The 19,551-nt window shown below is 50.5% G+C and overlaps 1 protein-coding gene across 5 annotated transcripts; it reads left to right on the top strand.

The window, feature by feature from the left end:
* Positions 1–660: 660 nt before the first annotated feature.
* On the top strand, positions 661–19,234 carry Znf606 (zinc finger protein 606). 5 transcript variants are annotated; one of them, XM_026379717.2, is made up of 8 exons: positions 661–761; positions 856–982; positions 1,245–1,343; positions 2,508–2,564; positions 3,013–3,101; positions 11,467–11,593; positions 11,880–11,975; positions 16,081–19,234. In XM_026379717.2, exons 2-8 carry the CDS (start codon positions 967–969, stop codon positions 18,063–18,065), a joined length of 2,469 nt encoding a protein of 822 aa, XP_026235502.2. In that variant the 5' UTR covers positions 661–761; positions 856–966; the 3' UTR covers positions 18,066–19,234. The 5 variants fall into 5 exon arrangements, with proteins under 5 accessions (XP_026235502.2, XP_026235503.1, XP_026235505.1 ...); XM_026379718.2 differs by lacking the exon at positions 856–982; XM_026379720.2 differs by lacking the exon at positions 856–982 and having other exon boundaries at positions 728–752.
* Positions 19,235–19,551: the final 317 nt, after the last annotated feature.

Below are 19,551 nucleotides of genomic sequence, written 5' to 3' on the forward strand. Positions count from 1 at the left end.
CCGCCCGCTCCGGGTCTCCCAGGCGGCGGGCGAGGGCAGCCTGGAAGGCTGGCGGGGTACACTCCCGGAGCCGCGGAAGCGGTCGCGCAGCAGAGCGGCCGGGGTGCCGTCCCTCGCGGCGCTTCCGGCCAGGACCGGAAGCGCGGCCCGGTGAACTACAGCTCCCAGCAGCCTCCGCGGCACGTCCTGGTCGGCGCCGGGGGAGCGGCCGCCATTGTCCGCGGCCGCCGTGAGGCCTTCGCCCGGGCAGTGGGGCCGCTGCCGCTGCCGCCGCCGGAAGCCGGGGGACGGGAGAGGGGGCGCGGAGAGGTGGCGCCAGTGGTGGGGGCCGGCGCGGCTCTAGGGCGGGGCCGGCGCTGGCTCTTTCCGCGCCGGCTTCGCGCCCGTTGCCCTCGGCCCGCGGCTCGGGCGGGCGCGACCTGCCCCGCCGCGCAGGGGGGCCGCGAGCCAGGTAAGGCGGGCCGCTCGCGGGGCCCGCCCGAGCGGCAGCAGCGGCCCGCTGCCCCAGGCGCTCCGCGTCCCGGCCGGCGCAGGAGGACGTCAGACGTGGGTGGGAACCGCCGGTGCTGGGCGTGCGGCGGCGGCTGGCGTCAGGCGCCGTGGCGTGCGAGCGGCCCGCCGCGCTTTGTTCGCGCCCCGGGCCTCCGGACGGGTCCGCGCTCCGGCGCAGGCCTGCCGCCCGGCAGTCGCTCCGCTCCGCCCCCCGGCCCCGACTCGGCCACGCGCGCGGGCTGGCCAGCACCGGCCTCGAGGTCCTGCAGGTGCATTTTTTTTTTTTTTTTTTTAAGATTAGGAGACCCAGGATTCACCGTTTTAAAGCGAGCAATTCAGTGGTTTTGTTGTCTCTCCATAAAGTTGTGCAGCAGTCACCACCGTCTGTCCCAGAACATTTTCATAATCCCAGAAGGCACCTGCACCCCAATGGGAGCTGTCACCTCCCACTTTCCCGTCTTCCAGCCCTAGACCATGACTGTATCTGCAGGTAGATTTCACAGTAATTTTTGTTAGATCATCCGAAAGTTCCGTCTAAGTCGACTCCCTTTCTTGGGAATGATAAGTTTTCACCCTTATCCAGATGGCACCCTGGGTTTATTCAAGTTACCCTTCATTTCTCTCCAGAAATTCTGCTACGTTGTAATGCTTACGGGGACTCTTTAGTTACTTCTGTGGGTTACTTTCTTCTTTGTTCCCACTGGGTCTTCTGTGAAAAAGGACCACTCTGTCTTTTCCACTTTTGTCTCTAGACTGGGAATCAAGTGCTCTTGGGCAGGTGGTGCTCCTGGACAGGCACCTGGTTGATCTGTCCTCAGGGATGGCGGCCATCAACCCGTGGGCCTCGTGGGGTGAGTCCAAATCCTGTGTTGTCTGGGCCTTCCCTAGATGGGACCTGCTGTAGCACTGGGTCAGGGCTGAGGATTCTGGGGGATGGGAGAGGATTTGCCTGTCTTAGTAGAGAATTAGAACTGGTTGCTGGTAAGGGGGAGAAAGTTGGCATAAAAGACTGACTTGTTGGGGCTGGGGTTGTGGCTCAGTGGTAGAGCACTTGCCTAGCATGTGTAAGGCACTGGGTTCGATTCTCAGCACCATATACAAGTAAGTAAATAAAATAAAGGTCCATCAACAACTAATAAAAAAGTGCTGTTAAAAAAATAAAAAAGACTGACTTGTTTATATTTTACAGTCAGCTCCTGAAAAGGGACACTAACTCAAAAGATTTTCTGGTGATTTGTGGGGTTTCTTGGAAGAGCATCATACATATAATAGAAATGTCTTTAAAGCTGTCCATGTTTTTTACTTTTACTTTTTTGTTTTTTATACTGGGGATTGACCCGGAGGTGCTTTACCATTGAGCAACATCCCTGCTTCTTTTTATTTTGAGACAGAGCCTCATGGAGTTGTTGAAGCTGTCCCCTTGAATTTCTAATCTTCATGCCTCAGCCTCTGGAGTTGCTGAGATTACAGGCATGTGCCACTATTCCCAGCTGCATTGATCTGTAATTTAAAAACAGTGTTAAACGATAGTGTGATGTCAGTGGTATGTTTTATTTTCAAGTGAGATTTTCATCACTAGACATCAAGAAACTATCCTAGTAATTAGGATTATTATTATCTAATTTTTTAAAAAAAATTAGATAATACTGTATTTGTCAGATACCTCAAGCCTTTAAAAGGTGGTTTTTAATTGTCCTATGGTTACATTGTGTGGATACATTTCCTAACACTGACTCTGTGTGCATTTCCCTTACAAATCCACTTGCCTTGGCTCTGTGGAACTTTGTCATTCCCCTCAGTGAGGCAGTCTCCTTTTCCATTTTTTGTTTTGTTTTAGATGACCACAGTATCTTTATTTATTTATTTTTATGTGGTGCTGAGGATCGCGCCTAGTGCCTCACATTTGCGAGACCAGCGCTCTACCGCTGAGCCGCAGTCGCAGCCCTCCTTTTCCATTTTGTCACCTTTATTCACCTGGCTTGGTGTCACAGCCCTAACCTGATCCTTCTGTGCAGGTGCCCTTATGGACCAGTCCTGGGGGATGGCAGCTGTTGACCCGTGGGCCTCCTGGGGTGAGTTGAGAGCCATGTCCTCGGCCATGTTGACTGCCACATGTGGCCTCACCCTGCACTGATCTGCCTCAGTTGGGGTCAGAGTGGGGACCTGGGGGTTCTTCAGGGCAGGGATCTGTGGTCCAGATCTGACCCTGTTCAGAGCTGGAGGGCTCCTGGGGGGGAAAGAGTGATGAGGTCAGCCCAGGGCAGGATGTGGGAGTCAATGTGCAGCCGTCAGGGCTCCAGCTGCTGCCCATGACAGGGGGTCAGCGAGGGACTGGTGTGTTCACTTGTGTGCCTTTTCCTCTTCTGGGCCACATTGCCTTCTGTTGAGTGAAGAAGCGAGTCTGCTCCTTTGCCATGAAGGGAGGGCAGCTAGTCTTCCTCAGCCCCCAGGAGGGAGCACTGGTGGGTGGAGCTGTTGTAAGGAAAGAGCTGCCTCCGAGACTTCTTTTTCCTTCCTTAGCTCTGTGTCCTCAGGACTCTGCGTGGCTCATGGATGGGAGCAACGAGGAGGGGAGGAGGGCTGCTGGGCACCCAGCAGCCCAGGTCCAGGTGAGATGGGCTTCCCCTTTTTCCTGAAGGGGAACTGTATTCCCAAAGGATGTGTGTCCACGTTGTCACTGGCCATCCCAATCATGGTGGTTACTCAGTTTACAATAGCAAGGGTTTGGGTAGAAAAGGAATCAGCCAGATGTTCATGTTTGGAGTGCTGGTGGGGAGAATTCATCAGTGGTCCATGACTTAGAGTCTGTCACAACCCGCCTGTCCAGAGTGCTGAGCCACAACTCTCCTAGGGTTCTGTGCGGATGAAGGGTGGCCCACTTGGCTGGCAGCCCCCCTTCCTCCTCCCACCTGTTTCATGTATTCAGATCTGATTGAGGCTGATGTGGATAGTGCCCTCCTTGACTGGTGAAGGAATGCAAGGACAGGTGTCAGCCTCTACCCTGAGAACCTCCCAGACTCCTTTCTAGAGAAGTCATTCACTAGCTAATGCCATCTCATAGGTGGCCTGGGCTGCCTGTGTTCTGTGGGGAGGGCCCTGAGCAGCTCAGTCCAGCTGATGCTGGGAGATGGGCAACTGCATTGAGGCCAGTGGGCACAGAGCAGCTGTGGAAGATCGGAGCCAGGAGGGCATGCATCAGCCAGGCGGGCATTGTAGAAGAAGGGCCTCACCTGCAGCACCTCAGGTGTGTTTTGGGGCTGGGGGTGCACTGTACGGCCAGTGTCTAGACAAAGACTGACCCCAGTTAGTTTTCAGACTGGAGAGACCCGAAAGAACCTGCGTTCTGGCTGAGAGCTGGGACTCCACCCTGGGAGGGTTGGAGCCTCAGAAGTGTTGGGAGCAGGAGGTACAAGTTCAGAGGTGGCTGGAGGGGTGCTCCTGGAAGTGTGGAGGGCAGGGCTGTGGGAAGCAGGGTGGAGCTGGGGAGGAGAGCAAGGTCAGAGATACAGGGAGTCGAAGCCGGGGGCTTCAGGACTGAGGGCACAGTGTGGCTCCTGAGAGAAACAGGACAGTAGACTTGTGGGACAGGCATTGTCCCTTTCCCTTTCCTGCTCAGTCTCCACCAGAGGCAGGCATTAAATTTTTTTTCATTATAGCTTTGTTGAAATATCCACATAAACTGTGCTGTTTAAAAGTATTTCATAGGGTTTTTTTTAATATATTCACAGAGTTATACATACATCACCAGCATCTAATTCTAGAACATTTCTATCACCCTGAAGAGAAATCCGGTACCCTCTAGTAGTCACTCCCTGTTCCCCTGCCCCCAGCCCAGCAGCTGCTGATCTGCCTTCTTTATGGATCTGCCTGTGCAGAGGCTTCGGGTCCCTGGAACCATGGTCTGTGGCCTCGAGTGTCTGTCTGCTTTCTCCTAGTGCAGTGTCCCAGGCTCGTCCTTGTAGGGGTGTGCATCAGTGTTTATTCCTTTTCATGATTGAGGCACATTTTTTAACTGATTTCAGTTTCTTAAGATTATCCCATGTTTCTAAATAGGAGATTTTTAATCCATTTTTTCTAATTCATCAAACTTCCATTTACTTTGTTGATTCCTGGTTATAAAAGGCAAAGAAAATAATTTCATCACATTATTTAGGTCTTCAAATAAATAGTTTCATTACATTATTTAGGTCTTTTATTTATAAGTTAACGAATCAAGTAAATGTGAGGCACTGTGTTATAATGCTTTTACAAATTACATCACTTAACTTTACACCTCCACCAAAATGCATTTTCAAAGCGGAAAGGTGAAGTGAATCATAATTGTGTAGCCCCATGAGGCAGTGCTGCTTCCTGGGAAGGAGAAGGGCCTGGTTGCAGTGATGTGGTGCTGCTTTCCTGGGTCTGGACTTGGGCAGCTGTGGGGTCCACTGCTGTCCTCGTGGGTACAGTCATTCCTAGATGTGTAGCAGAGCCGCAGTGCAGCAGCCTAGGCTGAGGCGGGCCCTGAATCAGTCTCCTGGGAACCGGTTAGTGGTAACAGTGCCATGAAGAAGCCTGACTGACCGCTGTGCTGTGCTGTTCATTTATGTCAGGGTTTCTGAGAACCTATTAGAGTTAATGCTGAGAAAATAAAACAACATTAAAACAACAGTACCCTCTAATGTCTGAAGAGTTGTGATTTCTGAGCCCATGCTCCTGGCCCCCTTCCCACACTCATTTGGATTCTTCCCTGTGGGAAACTTGGACTTGAATTGTGAGATTTTTTAAATTAATCAATGACTTCAGGAACACAGATGAGCCTGTATCTTTTTAGGGTTCCTTCCAAGTTAAATATTTATTGAAATAAAGCATCTACCTGGTGAGAACATCAAATGCTGTCATCCCTCATTACCTGCACAGTCCATTCTTGGGAACAAGCTACTTAGTGAAGTGCCAGCTAGCAGGAGCCCAGATCCTGTTATTTCATGGAATAAGGGACAATAGTAACAGCAGTGATAATATTTCAGTCTATCTAAAATGCCAGCCAACCTCCCCAATGTGGAAATGCTCTGAAACCCTTCTGCAGCAATTCACCAGGAACTTCTGCATGATAAAACAGGTATATAAAACACTAGTAATACCCTGCACCCATCCTTGGTCCTTCTTGACTGTCTAGTTAAGATACTAATAACAAGCACTGGGGTTGAAGTCAGGGGTAGGGTACTTGCCTAGCACATGAGAGGCCCTATGTTCAATTCCAGTACTGGGGGAAGAAAGAGATACCAAAGAAATGGTTGCCAGTTGCCCAGGGTTCCATGAAGGAGAGCCTGTCACGGAACCCAGGTGATGAGCAATCAGGAAATAGTCTTTGGGGCAGGCAGCTAAGCCCGATCAACACCTTGGACTCCTCTCTCAGACCCTTTTGGGTTGTGAGTAAGCAGATGTGGGAAGGGCCTAGACAAGTGCATACTTGTGCACGGAGTGATGTGCAAAGGTTTCTTGGGTTTGGTGGGGCATCTTCACAGCCATCATGGGAAAGGGAGTTTAGCTTGGAAGGGCTTCTTTGGAGCTGAAGGCCTCATTCCTTCCCATCACCCCAAAGCAGCAGGTAATAGTGTGGGTCCTGCGTCTCCACACTAGGGGAGGACTTGCCCTCAGCTCCGGGACTTTGTGTTTCATTGCAATTCTGGAAGCTCTTCACTGTGTCCTCTTACTGTCCCTGAGGTGAGGCCACTAGCATGGGGGAGTATTCAGCTGGACTGGTTCTTCCTGCTTTTAGTCCTCAGGCCTCCGAGTTTGATAATGTCTCGTTTTTTAAATTCTGGAAATTTTTATTTTAAATATTCTTTTGACAGATTGTTAAGTTATAGAAAAATATAAAAAGCAGTTGAACAAACACCAGTCCCATCACTCTGAGGAGTGATGTGTGGTCACGTTTGCTGGGTTCCTTCTTTACATTGTCCTCAGTGGTTCTCATTCTTTTCCAGAGCTGCCGGTCATGGATCTGGTGTGTACACAGATAATGCTTTTTCGTTTTCATAACAAACTATGTAGACAGCAGAGATGTACAATCTGATCTTTGTGAAGTTTCCTCCCTTGTACCTGTTGCTTCTTTAAAGCTTCCTTTGTGGAACTTTGAGGTGGCCTGTGTTGATAGAGGTGGGTTACGCCAGGTGGCCCCGTGGGGAAGCTTGCCCTGCCACCCTTTCTTCTGGGTGGGCGTGTGAGGCCTGCCTCTGTTGTCTTTGCCGTAAACCACATGGGGAATGTCCCGTGGCTGTGAGACCTCCCCTAGCATGTCCCTGGAGGGGAGTGCTGCTGAGTTCCCAGGCCTGCTGCTGTGTGGCTCAGCAGGGAAATGACCTTATGACCCAAAGTCCTGCTGCATTATTTTAGTTGGATACTAGTGAGATAGAATATCTTTTGGTGTCTTGGTTGGCCATTTGTATTTTCTCTCTGTTTCATTCCCTTGTCCTTGGATTTCTAGACATTGCTGTGCTGCTGTGTAGGTATTTCCCATGCACTCTGGGCCCTCATGCTTTGCCATATCCAGTCTGTGGCTTGTCTTAACTTGTGTCCTGTGTTTCTTGGTACATTTTTTTCAAATGTAGAGCTTTGTTTATGGCTGTGTGTGTGTGTGTGTGTCTTATTTTAAGAGAACTGTGTTTTAAAAGGTAACTTTCTCCTTCTTTATGTTCTCGCTCTGGGGTCCTCTACTGAATGATGGGCCTCCTCAACAAATTGCTGGCTGTTATTTCTGCTTTGCATTCCATATCTGTCCTCAGGGAGAGAGGGAGGCTTGGCCGTCATTCCCACCTCCACAGAGCTCTCGGGGGTCCTGAGCTGAGTGCAGGGCCTCTGTTCTCCACGTCTGGGACGCCTTCCATGTCCCCAGAGAGTGTTTCTCTAGTCTGCTTCGTTTTCCATTGCAGTCTTCCTGGGCTGAGAGGCTGAGAATGGGACCTACAGTTCACTGAAAGTTGGGTGCTGCTCTGCCTGGCCGCCGAGTTCTGTCTTCCTGGGTGGCAGGTGTTTCTGCTGTCCCAGGGGTCCTCTGGTCTGTCTGTGTTTACCAGGGAAGGGCTGTGAGGCTGTGTGTGTGTCTGCTGCAGCTGAATAGATGCCCGCCCTCCTGACAAGTCCCTCTCTGGAGGCGGTGGGCCTCGGTGGCCAGGATCCGCAGGTCAGTGCTGCTGCCTGTCTCAGCTTGGGCCACTTAGACCCCAGGCCTAACTGCAGGGGTCTCAACTCCGGCGGCAGCCTGGGAACCCACTTTGCACACTTGGGTCCAGAATGCTCATGGGCTTTGCCCAGGTGCAAGTGCAGTGCTGGTGGCATGGACCACATTGGGGTGACGGGGAGCCATCCTGAGTCTGGCTCTGCTGCGAGTGTTCCAGCTCAACTCCCTCCTGCCAAGTAGGTGCCCAGAGCCATCCTTGCTCCCGCTGCAGCCTTCCTCTGCTCCATTTACTGGGTCAGCATTTCTGACACACTATGTGGAACTTCTGGTGCTGCTGACCCATTTTTTCACACACACAAATACACACATGCGCTTGCACACGGTTTCTTTGGAGTTTTCTGCTACTGAGCTACACTTCTAGCTTTTTTTGCTTTTTATGTAGCGATAGTGACTTGTTAGGTTCCTTGGGTTTGAACTTGCTTGAACTTGCCATCCTGCCTCAGCCTCCTTGGTAGCTGGAGTGTGGGCATGCACCACCACACCTGCATAGATGTAGACGTACAGCAGTCCCTTGTGACAGACCGCCACAGACGTGATGGCTTAGAACAACACGGACTCTCTCTTCTGGAGCGCGGAAGTCTGTTCCAGCTGGAGGCCCTAGGGGAGTCAGCTTTCCTGCCGGTCAGGTTTCTAGGGGCCACCTGCCCTCCTTGCTTGTGCCCTTTGTCTTCAGCACAGTGCTGTGACCTTTGCCTCCATCCTGTGACTGGCTGACCCTCCTGCCTCCCTCCCTCTCTCCCTCCCAGGAGGACTGTGTGGCCACGTCGGATCACCTGATACTCTGAGATAACCTCCCCATTTCAGTCACGTCTGCAGAGTCCCTTTCATCACTGTGGTGATGGTGCGGGAGTCCCCTGCCTCCAAGCCTTCCACAGCCCCCATGATCCTCAGCTTCAGCGCCTGCTAGCTTTCAGCTCCTGCCGTTTCATTCGCTCCAGCCACCTTCTTGTTAAAATGAGTATTTTGAATCAAGTCTCAGATCCTATCATTTCACCTGTAAGAATGACTGGGTCTGTAAGAGAGGTACCTTTTAGGCTGTAGCCACAGAGCATTTATCACCCAGGAATTTAACTTGGTTCCTTAACGTTGCCTAGTACCTGGTGCACTTCAGGCTGGCTCACTTGTCCCCAAAATGTCGTCTTCTCTGTTTTGGTACTTTACCACTGAGGTATATCCCCAGTCTTTTTTTTTTTTCATTTTGAGACAGTTCCTAGAACCTCGCTAAGTTGCTGAGGCTGACTTTGGACTTGTGATCCTCCTGCCTCAGCATTCTGAGGGGCTGATATGACAGATGTGCACCACCATGCCCAGCCCAAATATCTTCGTAGAGTTGGTTTGTTGGTATCGGGATCCACAGAAAACCCACACATGGCTTGTGCCTGGTATGCTGAGGAAACTGGTGCCTTGGCTGGTTTGCCTGGTTTTTCCTTGTGATGTCATCAAATGAGTCCTGCCCCTGGGTCCTGTGAACTGCCGGTTGGACTAGGGAGCTGTGCAGATCCATTTGGTATTTTTTTTGAATATTTATTTTTTTAACTGTAGTTGGACACAATACCTTTATTTGTTTATTTTTAATAAAGGAGCTGAGGATTGAACCCAGGGCCTCGCACGTGCTAGGCGAGTGCTCTACTGCTGAGCCACAGCCCCAGGCCCGTTTGGTATTTTTGACAGTACTTCTGTGTGGCTCTGGCCCTTCCTGCTTTGTTGCATCAGAAGGCACACAATGTCTGGTGGCTTGATTTTCAGGCGAAGGATGGATTAGCAGGTGGTGATATGCCCCCACCCCCATCTTTTTTTAAAATTTTATTTGTTTTAATTAGTTACACATGACTGTACAATGACCTTGACATATCATACATTTGAATCAGATGGGATATAATTTCTCATTTTTCTGAGGGTACAGGTTGCAGAATCATATTGGTCATGCAGTCACATATATACGCACAGTAATAATAATGTCCGTTTCATTCTACTACCCTTCCTATCCCCCTATCCTCCACCCCCATCCTAAAGCTCCCTGTCGGCCTTTCTCCTTGGCCCAGCTGCTGTCCGTGGTTGTTGTCAGCATCCACTTTATTATTAGGGGTTGCAAAACCCTTCTCCAGTGATTTCATTCTATTCATTTGTCTTCAATGCAGTGCCTATTAGGTGTGATTCTTCAGTGCTTAAAAAAAAAATCGGTGGTTCCTCTGGGGTCTTGGGAGGTGAATTTGTGGCAGTCTGCCTGCAACCTGGTGAAGCACAGGTAGCTGTGGAGGCCAGCTGAGGTGCCACCCCAGGGAGTTCAGGTAGTGGGAGGTGTGTGGACAGTGAGCAGGGCCTCCCAGCTTGCCCCACAGGTGTTGTGCTCTGAAAGCTCATGAGCTTAGGGTTTGTGCACTTCTCTGTCCTGTGTCCCATTCAGACAGAATCCCAGAATGCAGAGACACAGGTAGCCATCAAGCAAACAGGTCTGGACAGGGCTGTGAGAGAAGCAGGAGGTCAGCACGGAGCCCACAGGCCCACAGTCAGAAGTGGCTCACGGGATGTGCCAGCCCCGTCTGTGCTGCAGAGGGTCGGAGCCCAAGGCAGGAACCCCCCGGCCTAGCAGTCACTCGGCACCAGGGCTCTTGGTCTCTACACTTAGCGCATGTTCGCTGCCGCAAATGCGTGGCACAGGTGAGGAAGGGACTGCGACAAGTGGCTGTGGGGCCTTGGCAGGTCTCCAGGGAGCTGTGGCAGGGATGGCTCTTCAGGCCAGTCACGGTGTGAGTGGAAGGTGCAGTTCTGGTGCAGAGAGAGAGTCGGTCACTGAGATTAGAGGTCACAGGCTGTGTCTGAGCTGTGCCTAGCAAGGACAGAAGAGGAGAGAGGTGGGTGCTGGGAGGGCAGGGAGGGGTCCAGGGACCCTCAGAGTAGAAGTGATGCTCTGCACACCTGTCTGCTCGGCAGGTGTTTGTCTTAGGCTGGCTCTGCCCCTGTCAGGACCATGTGCATGGTGGGCTGTGAGGCCCAGTGAGCAGGAACTCACTGCCCCCTGTGCCCCCCTGGATGCCAGGTGCCTGAGGCACACAACTCATCTCTGAGAGGAACTGTCAGGGATGTCTTCATTGTAAAAGTCAGGCTTCACCTTTCCCTGTAGTTTCCTGTTCTCTTATGTCAGTGTGGGTTTTATTTAGGTCACATATTTTGATGGCTACTGTGACTCATTACCCTTGGCCCAGCCACCCTGGGTCATCCTGCTCACCCTTAGCTCCAGTCCTTGAGAGGGATTGAGAGGGTCTGGGATGAACTTGGGGGTGGTCTGGGGATGCATTCAGAGGGCCTGGGAGTGGACAGGGAGGGTCTGGGGTGGAAGCTTCCCCACGGTGGCCAGGAGGTCATATGTGAATGTTGAGTCCCTTCCCGGGCCTGAGTTCCCATGTGGGAGCACAGAGTTGGCCCCGTGGTCTCTAGCCTGCTGTTGGTGTCCTTAGCTTGTTCCCACTCTGATCTGGGCTTCATGGCCTGCCTTTGCAGGGAGGGGACTGCCCAGGTGAGCTGTCCACACCACCTGGTGTCACTGGGAGACACCTGCTCCTCTTTGCTGGGTTATTGGGGCCCCACACGTCCAGTTGCCCAGTGTGGGCCCTGGGTGAGACCCAGCCCACAAGGGCCAGATTCTTGACTCTCTCCAGGAGGCCCTTCCCTGCAGTCTCCTCTTCCAGGCTTTCAGTCTTGTTCTTTCCCTGGAAACCTTGGAGGGGGGCCCTGGCTGAGAAACACGTGCTCCCTAGGAACCAGTGACCTTCGAGGACGTGGCTGTGGACTTCACCCAAGAAGAGTGGGGGCAACTAGATCTTGTGCAGAGGACTCTGTACCGGGACGTGATGCTGGAGACCTATGGGCACCTGCTCTCTGTGGGTGAGTGACACTGTGAAGATGGCAGTGCCCCAGGGGCTCCCTGGCGGGGGCCAGTTCTCAGGGCTGAGGTGATCTGGAGCCCCAGTACTCATGAGGTACGAGGACCCGTGCTTCCTCAGCCCTGGTGGGACCTTGCATGAGGACTGGTCAAGGGGATGTCGTGAGTGGGGCACCACTGGGGGAGTGGACAGCGTCTTTCTCAGGCCTGGCATTGTGGAAGGACTGGGCAGGTCTGTCTCTGCTGTCTCCTGTTTGATTCACAGTCCCATTTTCCTTCCACACACAGGGAATCAGATTGCCAAGCCTGAGGTCATCTCCCTGTTGGAACAAGGAGAAGAACCGTGGTTGGTGGAGCAGACGTGTCCCGAGAGCTCTTGTCCAGGTGAGGGCAGGCCCCTGTGTGAGAGAAGGGGACCTTGGAGCCTCCCTCCCAGGAGCTCCCCCCCTGGCACCTGACTTTCCTGCTGTCTTCTCAGCACAGCCGCCCCACCTGACTGTCAGAACAGCTCGCTGGGCCACTCCCAGCCCTGGGCACCCCTCGATGGTGCTCACCTTCTCTGCTGTCCCTTCTCTGAGATGACTGCTCTTTCATTTACTTAACTTTAAAACTTTTGTTTTTTCTGTTTTTCCCAAATTGTAGCCTGTGGCCACAAACTCTTCTTTTAAAAATGAAAAAACCAAGAAAGTAGTTTTTATTTAGGCAGCAAATTCATGTCTCAAACCGAAGCTGCTAAACCGTAAAGTGAAAGCCTCCTGAAAGCTGCCTGCTCGCTCAGGTTGCTCTTCCCACCAGAACAGCAGCCGCACCTGGACGCACCCCACGGACGCAGCTGCTCTGCTGTTGTACGTTTTCCAGTCATTTTCCTGGTGGTTCTGGGCACTGCAGTTTGCATCTCAACTTGTAACAGACTCATTTAGTTAGTACCAGTCTATTTTGACCGTATTTTAGCTTTGCTTCGCTGTGGCTTGCCTTCCTGTTGTGCTGTTCTCAGGAGTCACCTCCTGTGTGTCTAGCAGAGATTTTATAACTGCTGCTCTGTTATCGCCTTTTGAATCAAATAGGAAGTGGGAGTTACCAGCCGAAGACACGTGCCCCCTCTTGCCCTCACATCTGTGGTTTTCTTGTTGGTCTTCACTTGCAGTCGCTGCCTGTGGTTCTTTCTTCTCTGCCTCAGGGGCTCCCTTTAGCATTTCTTTTCTTTCTTTTTTTTTTTGTGGAACCAGGGATTGAACTCAGGGCCACTCAACCACTGAGCCACATCCCCAGCCCTATTTTTTTTTTTTTTTATTTAGAGACAGGGTCTCATTGAGCTGCTTAGTGCTTTGCCATTGCTGAGGCTGCTTTGAACCTGCGATCCTCTTGTCTCAGCCTCCCCAGCTGCTGGGATTACAGGCGTGCTCCACTGTGCCCGGCTACTAGCATTTCTTTAGGGGAGGGTTTGGCAACTTCCAGGTTTTGTTTTTTGGGAATCTCTTTGACTCTTTTGTTTTCCAAGAGTAATTTTACTGGATATAAGATTCCTGGTGGACGGACGGTTTTTGCCCCACGGTTTCAGATGAGAAGCACTCATGTCAGCCCACTTGTTGAGGCTCCCCTGTGTGTGAGGAGTTGTCTCCTGCCGCTTTCAGAGTTCTCCCTTGACAGTTCTCTCTCTTTGTAGTTTTCCTGTCGATGTGGGTGTGTGGCCCTCTTGGTTGGGGCTTCTCAGAGCTCCTGTGTGCATCTCACTCCTGAGCTTGTCCTTTTCATGGCCTAGCTGGGTGTTGCTGGACCTAGCTGCTTGCTGTTGCCCCTGACAGCTTGAGGTGCAGGCTTGGCCAGCTCCCTCAAGGCTTGCTGCACACTGTGAGTTCCCCGTCAGGTAGGACAGAGGTGACCTTTTCTGTTGGGGTTTCTAGGGACCACAAGCAGGACCACTCTTGACTGTTGTTTGGGAATGAGGCTTAGGAGAAGCTCCAGCTCTGTTCTTCTCGCCCAGTATTGGACACGTGGGCTATTATTTTTCAGGACTACGGATGAGCTGGGGAGCCCCTGATAGGACTAGGATACATTACTGAAACCCACAAAGGTCACTGTCCTTATTGATACTGTTATTTTTCTTGTTTAACACTTTCTGGTTGATCTGAGTCTCTGGTTCATTTTCAGAATTCTGAAAATCTGATTTTGACCATATAGCCACTTTTAAAATCACCTTTCCAGAGGGATGGGGTTGATGTCCTGGCTCTGTCATGTTCACTGACTTCCTGTGCTTCTGGCTTGTCTCTGGTGCATGCTCCGTGGGCCACTGGCATTGTGTAGAGCTGGACAGGAACGGTTCTTTGGTCTTATATTTGGTCAGCTACCATCTTAAGTTTCTCTGGAGTGAATCTGAGAACTAAATGAAGGTGCACTCACATCTCAGAGCTAAGTGTGAAGTTTGTAATCAGTGCCAGTTCTCAAACAGAGTTAAGCTTCTGTTATGATGAATTCAGGTGCGTAAAGAGCAAGGTGGTGCATGGGAAGTGAGAAGAGAAGCTAGAGAAAGAGAACAAAGTCTGGTCCCACTGGATACTCGTGGGAAGCTGTGTGATGGCTGCCAAAGGAGTCCACACTCTGACCCCCAGGGCGTGCGAACAGGGCACCTTGTGTGGCAGAAGGGGCTTCTCAGATGTGAATAAATTACAGATTCTGAGATGAGATCATCCTGGCTCATCCGGGTAGATTCTAAATGAAATCATGGGGGTCCTCAACAAAAGTGAGGCAGGAGGGTCAGAGAGACGGGAGGTGGGACAGAGGTGGAGGTGGGAGTGCTGTTCTTTGAAGATGGGGAGCAAGCTTCAAGCTGCAGAGGGTAGCCAGCATCTCGAGGCTGGAGGGGGCAAGGGCAGGGCTTCCCCAGAGCCACTGGGGAGGGCACACCTTGATGGCTGCTGCCTTCCGGAACTGTGCCATGATAAACTTGTGTTACTGTAAGCCACTGAGCATGTGAGCATCTATCATAATAGCAGACTCCTGTTGCTGCAGGGCTGCTGCCTCAGCAGTGAGGATTTGTTGCTGAAGGGAAAGGAGGGAATTTGGCAGCATTTTGCTGGATTCTTTCTCAGCCAGTCATCAGGAAAGTCCACACAGGGACAGGGCAGCACCAGTATTTGAGTGCAGATGGTCAGGCTGCGACTCCCTTGGCTTTTTTGTCATGCACCTGCTTTTCCAGTCCATATCTTGTGTCATTGCTCTAAAAATGATTGTGTAGTTCACAAGAATTGTAACCTTAGGGGGTGTTTTGAAACCACGATGGTGTTGCTCTTCAACTGGACTCCGTGATACAGACACAATGTGAAAGCGTTTTGTCACAGATAAGCTCCTGTCTGCTGGTGGTGCTCTCTCTCACCCCACCCATCTTCCTTTTTGGGGGGCAGGTGTCAAGATGGGAATGATGAAGGTGTTCTAACATAGAAGTAAGCCAGGACACTCTTAGGTGATTTGCACGTTATTTTCTAAGCCTGCATTTCCATCTTTTATTGAACCAGTCGCCCTGCCCTTCCCTTCCCTTCCCTTTTCCCCCCATACCTTAAGAGCATTCACGTGTCCTTTTAGTCCCCACGACCAACCCAGGTTCATTGCCCTCTGGGAGGACACACACACACAGGTATCAATGTGCTCAGATCTGGGGTTTGTCATAATGAAGGCCTACAAGCAAAAGGAAAAGGTGTGCAGGGCTCAGCCCAGAGGAAACCTGGCCTAGGTCTCCATCAGCTCTTCAGTGGAGGTACACACGCCCATGTGAAGTGTTTTCTGCTGGAAAACCTGCCTGAGCCTGAGAGTCTAGGGTGTTTGAGGTGTTGCTCATGTGGGCAGAGTGCCAGCACACCTTACTGCAATCCCTGAACTCCATCCTTCCAGAGGGAAAGCAGATGTTCATCAGGATCAGCAGGGCTTGCGTAGATGCCTGGAGGAGCAGGTAGAGAGAGCTTCTCACCAGGAACAGCAGGGTTTGTGCAGATGCCTGAAGGAGCAGGTAGAGAGAGCTTCTCACCAGGAATGGCAGGGCTTGCAGAGATGCCTGGAGGAGCAGGTGGAGAGCTCACCAGGATCAGCAGGGCCTGCAGAGATGCCTGGAGGAGCAGGTAAGGTGTGCTTCAAGGGCTGGAGCATGTCACAGTCTCTACCAGTTACAATACTTCAAGACCTCAATTCCCAGGAGTGGGCCAGGGCCAGTCCTGAAGCAGGCCATCTTGGTGATGTGCAGTTTTAAGCACACAGTCTGACAAAGTTTGCTCATTTCTGCACACCCTTGTTCTGGTTCTGCTTTTCATGGGAAAGTCCTCTTCAGTGGTGTGGGTTGTGTTCTGGTAAACAGTGTTCCCTTCTCACTCTTGTCTGCTGTGATACTTCTCTGGCTTCCAGAGAACAGATTCACTGTTGCCTTCCAATAGCATGGACTATGAAGCTCATCACCCTTCCAGCCTAGGTCTCCGTGTCCTCACGGCTCTTTTCTGTTTCTTTTTAGAGTGGATGAGAGGTCATGAAAGCAGTGCCTTGATCCCAGCACAGAGTACTTTCAATGAAGAACAATCCCACGGCATGAAGTTGAAAAGATACATATGGGATGATCCTTGGTTTTCTAGGTTAGGAGTTTGGGGATGTAAAGACCAATTAGAAATGTGCCATACAAACCAGAGTACAGCTATGAGGCAAATGGTCTTCATGCAAAAACAAGTCCTGTCTCAGAGAGGACTGAATTCTGAATTCTGTGGACTGGGGGCAGAGTATAGCCAGAGCGTAAACTTCGTTCCCTGTCAGAGGGTTTCTCAGTTAGAGCATTTCTATAAACCTGATGTGCATGCTGAAAGCTGGAGGTGCAACTCAGCCATAATGTATGCAGATAAGATCACCTGTGAAAACAGTGATTATGACAAAGCCCTGTACCAGTCCCTCCACCCTGTTCACCCTGTAAAAATGCAAACTGGGGATGATCTTTTCAAATGTACTGATGCTGTTAAGTCTTTCAACCATATAATACATTTTGGTGATCATAAAGGAATGCACACAGGAGAAAAACTGTATGAGTATAAGGAGTGCCATCAAATCTTTAACCAGAGCCCATCCTTTAATGAACATCCAAGACTCCATATGGGAGAAAACCAGTATGATTACAAAGAATATGAGAATATCTTTTACTTCTCATCCTTTATGGAACATCAGAAACTTGGTGCTGTAGAGAAAGTGTGTAAATACAATGAGTGGGAGAAAGTCTTTGGGTATGACTCGTTCCTCACTCAACACACAAGCTCTTACAATGCAGAGAAGCCCTTTGAGTACAGTGAGTGTGGCACGTCCTTCATCTGGAGCTCCTACCTGATTCAGCATAAGAAGAGTCATGCTGGAGAGAAGCCCTATGAATGTGACAAGTGTGGAAAAGCTTTTAGGAATCGTTCCGCCCTTACTAAACACGAGCGGACTCACACTGGAATAAAACCCTATGAATGTAACAAGTGTGGAAAAGCCTTTAGCTGGAATTCTCACCTTGTTGTACACAAGAGGATACATACAGGAGAAAAACCTTATGTATGTAATGAGTGTGGGAAATCTTTCAACTGGAACTCCCATCTTATTGGACACCAGAGGACTCATACTGGAGAGAAGCCTTTTGAGTGTACAGAGTGTGGGAAGTCTTTCAGCTGGAGCTCCCACCTCATTGCCCACATGAGAATGCATACTGGAGAGAAGCCCTTTAAATGTGACGAGTGTGAGAAGGCTTTTAGGGATTACTCAGCTCTTAGTAAACACGAACGAACTCACTCTGGAGCAAAACCATATAAATGCACTGAGTGTGGAAAATCCTTCAGCTGGAGCTCCCATCTCATTGCCCACCAGAGAACTCACACAGGGGAGAAACCCTATAACTGCCAGGAATGTGGCAAAGCATTCAGAGAACGCTCAGCCCTCACTAAGCATGAAATCATTCATTCTGGAATTAAGCCCTATGAATGTAACAAATGTGGGAAATCCTGCAGCCAAATGGCTCACCTTGTTAGGCATCAAAGGACTCACACTGGAGAAAAACCCTATGAGTGCAATAAATGTGGGAAGTCCTTCAGTCAGAGCTGTCACCTGGTGGCTCATCGGAGAATTCACACTGGTGAGAAACCCTATAAATGTAATCAGTGTGAAAGGTCCTTTAACTGTAGCTCTCACCTTATTGCACACCGGAGAACTCACACTGGAGAGAAACCATACAGATGTAATGAATGTGGGAAGGCATTCAATGAGAGCTCTTCCCTGATTGTGCACCTGAGAAACCACACTGGAGAGAAGCCCTACAAGTGTAACCACTGTGAGAAAGCTTTCTGTAAGAATTCCTCCCTTATCATCCACCAGAGAATGCACAGTGGAGAGAAGCGCTTCATATGCAGCCAGTGTGGAAGAGCCTTCAGCGGCCACTCGGCCCTGCTTCAGCACCAGAGGAGTCACAGCGAGGAGAAACGTCCTTGAATTGATCAGAGGGTTTCATTTCTTGTACATTTGATGACCTATGGGAGAAAACCCTATAAATAAAATCAAAAGGGAAAGCTTCTCATTAAGAATTCAATAAGACTCCCCCTTTCTCCTTCAGTAGGGAATATCTTAGAAGTAATGGTATGAATGAGAAAATTAGGGAAAGGGTTTCTGCAGTCTTCAGCCCTTTCAGCCTCATATCAACACAGAGAAGGAAGCTCTGGACTCCGCACGCAGCCCACCGGGAGCCTGTGCTTGAGGATCTGGCGGGGGCACCCTTCAGCAGGAGCTCCCACCTCTGTGATCGTGTGCTCTGTGGGGGGGTCGTGCAGAGCGGGTTGGACTGGAATGTACTTCTCAAGGAGCTGAGATGTGGGTGGAAATCTTTGTAACACCGTTTTATGCATAATTACAGAAATGCAGATAGATTTGGCTTTTATAGGGGCAGGGTTTAGTGCCCTTTAAGGGGTAGAATATGGGATATTAATCTGGTTCCAGAAAGGAAATAGTGTAGTTTTGAGTGGGGTGTTTGCTGTTGCTCAAGATGAACTCCTTAGACAAGATGAGTGCGTGAGATCACTGAGGGCAGAAAGGGTGCAGCCTGGAAGGGAGAGGCTGGTGTGGGCCGAAGGTGACTCACCACCTGGGGCCAGGGTCCACTGCCTGTCTCTGCTCATGACTCCCTCCTTGGGTGGTAGTTGGTAATTTGTTTTAGGCAATCACTATAAATTATTACTTTGGACATGGCTTCAATATACCTAGCACAAAGGAATTAAAAGAACATAGAATTGTGTGTGATATCTACTATAACAGATCTAAAAAATGTGTATATGGATAAGGACCTGAGGGGCCCATGGAGAAATTAACCCACTTAATTTAAGATGTTTTCGTTTTGTTCTTCAGGTACTTATAGCACTTATCATTTGCCGTTTTGTTTTAAATGCTTTTCAGATATTAAATTGTTTAATCCCATTAACTAGGTACTACCATTACCCCAGTTTTCCAAATGGGGAACCAAGGCAGAAATGTCGGGGAACCCAGCTGAGGACCAGAGCTAGTAAGGAGGAGAGCTGAGGTTGGCTCCAGAGGCCGTGTCCCAACCACTGTGCTCTGCGTCTCTAGTGATACTTCACCCTCATGTTCCCCTTTTGTTTAGTGTTTCTATAGTGGAGATTTGATAATAAAATTCAAGAAAATCCTAAGCAAAAAGAAACGAAGTCACTGTCTCCTTTGTCCCAGAGCATTAACACAAGTTGAGCTCGGATCACTGGGGAATAGGAAGAAATCTGGGTTGAGTGTGGAACTGCTGCATCTTCTGGGATCTGGGTTTCCTGGCACTTGGCCCTGGCAGCTCTGAGGATGATGGGGCAGGGGGCCTGGGGCCCTCCCTGGACCTGTGCACGCCAGGGCGTCGCCCAGGGTCTCATTGTTCAGTGTGTGCCTCTTTTAATCTTTAGGTGAAAACAGGGAGGTCAGGAGTGAA

This window comes from Urocitellus parryii, chromosome 15 (genome assembly GCF_045843805.1).
Source record: "Urocitellus parryii isolate mUroPar1 chromosome 15, mUroPar1.hap1, whole genome shotgun sequence".
NCBI lineage: Eukaryota > Metazoa > Chordata > Mammalia > Rodentia > Sciuridae > Urocitellus > Urocitellus parryii.

Coding starts and splice junctions, on each gene's coding strand:
- Znf606 (XM_026379717.2), top strand. Junction 1,344..2,507: donor CAACCCGTGGGCCTCGTGGG/GTGAGTCCAAAT, acceptor CCTTCTGTGCAG/GTGCCCTTATGGACCAGTCC. Junction 11,594..11,879: donor TGGGCACCTGCTCTCTGTGG/GTGAGTGACACT, acceptor TTCCACACACAG/GGAATCAGATTGCCAAGCCT.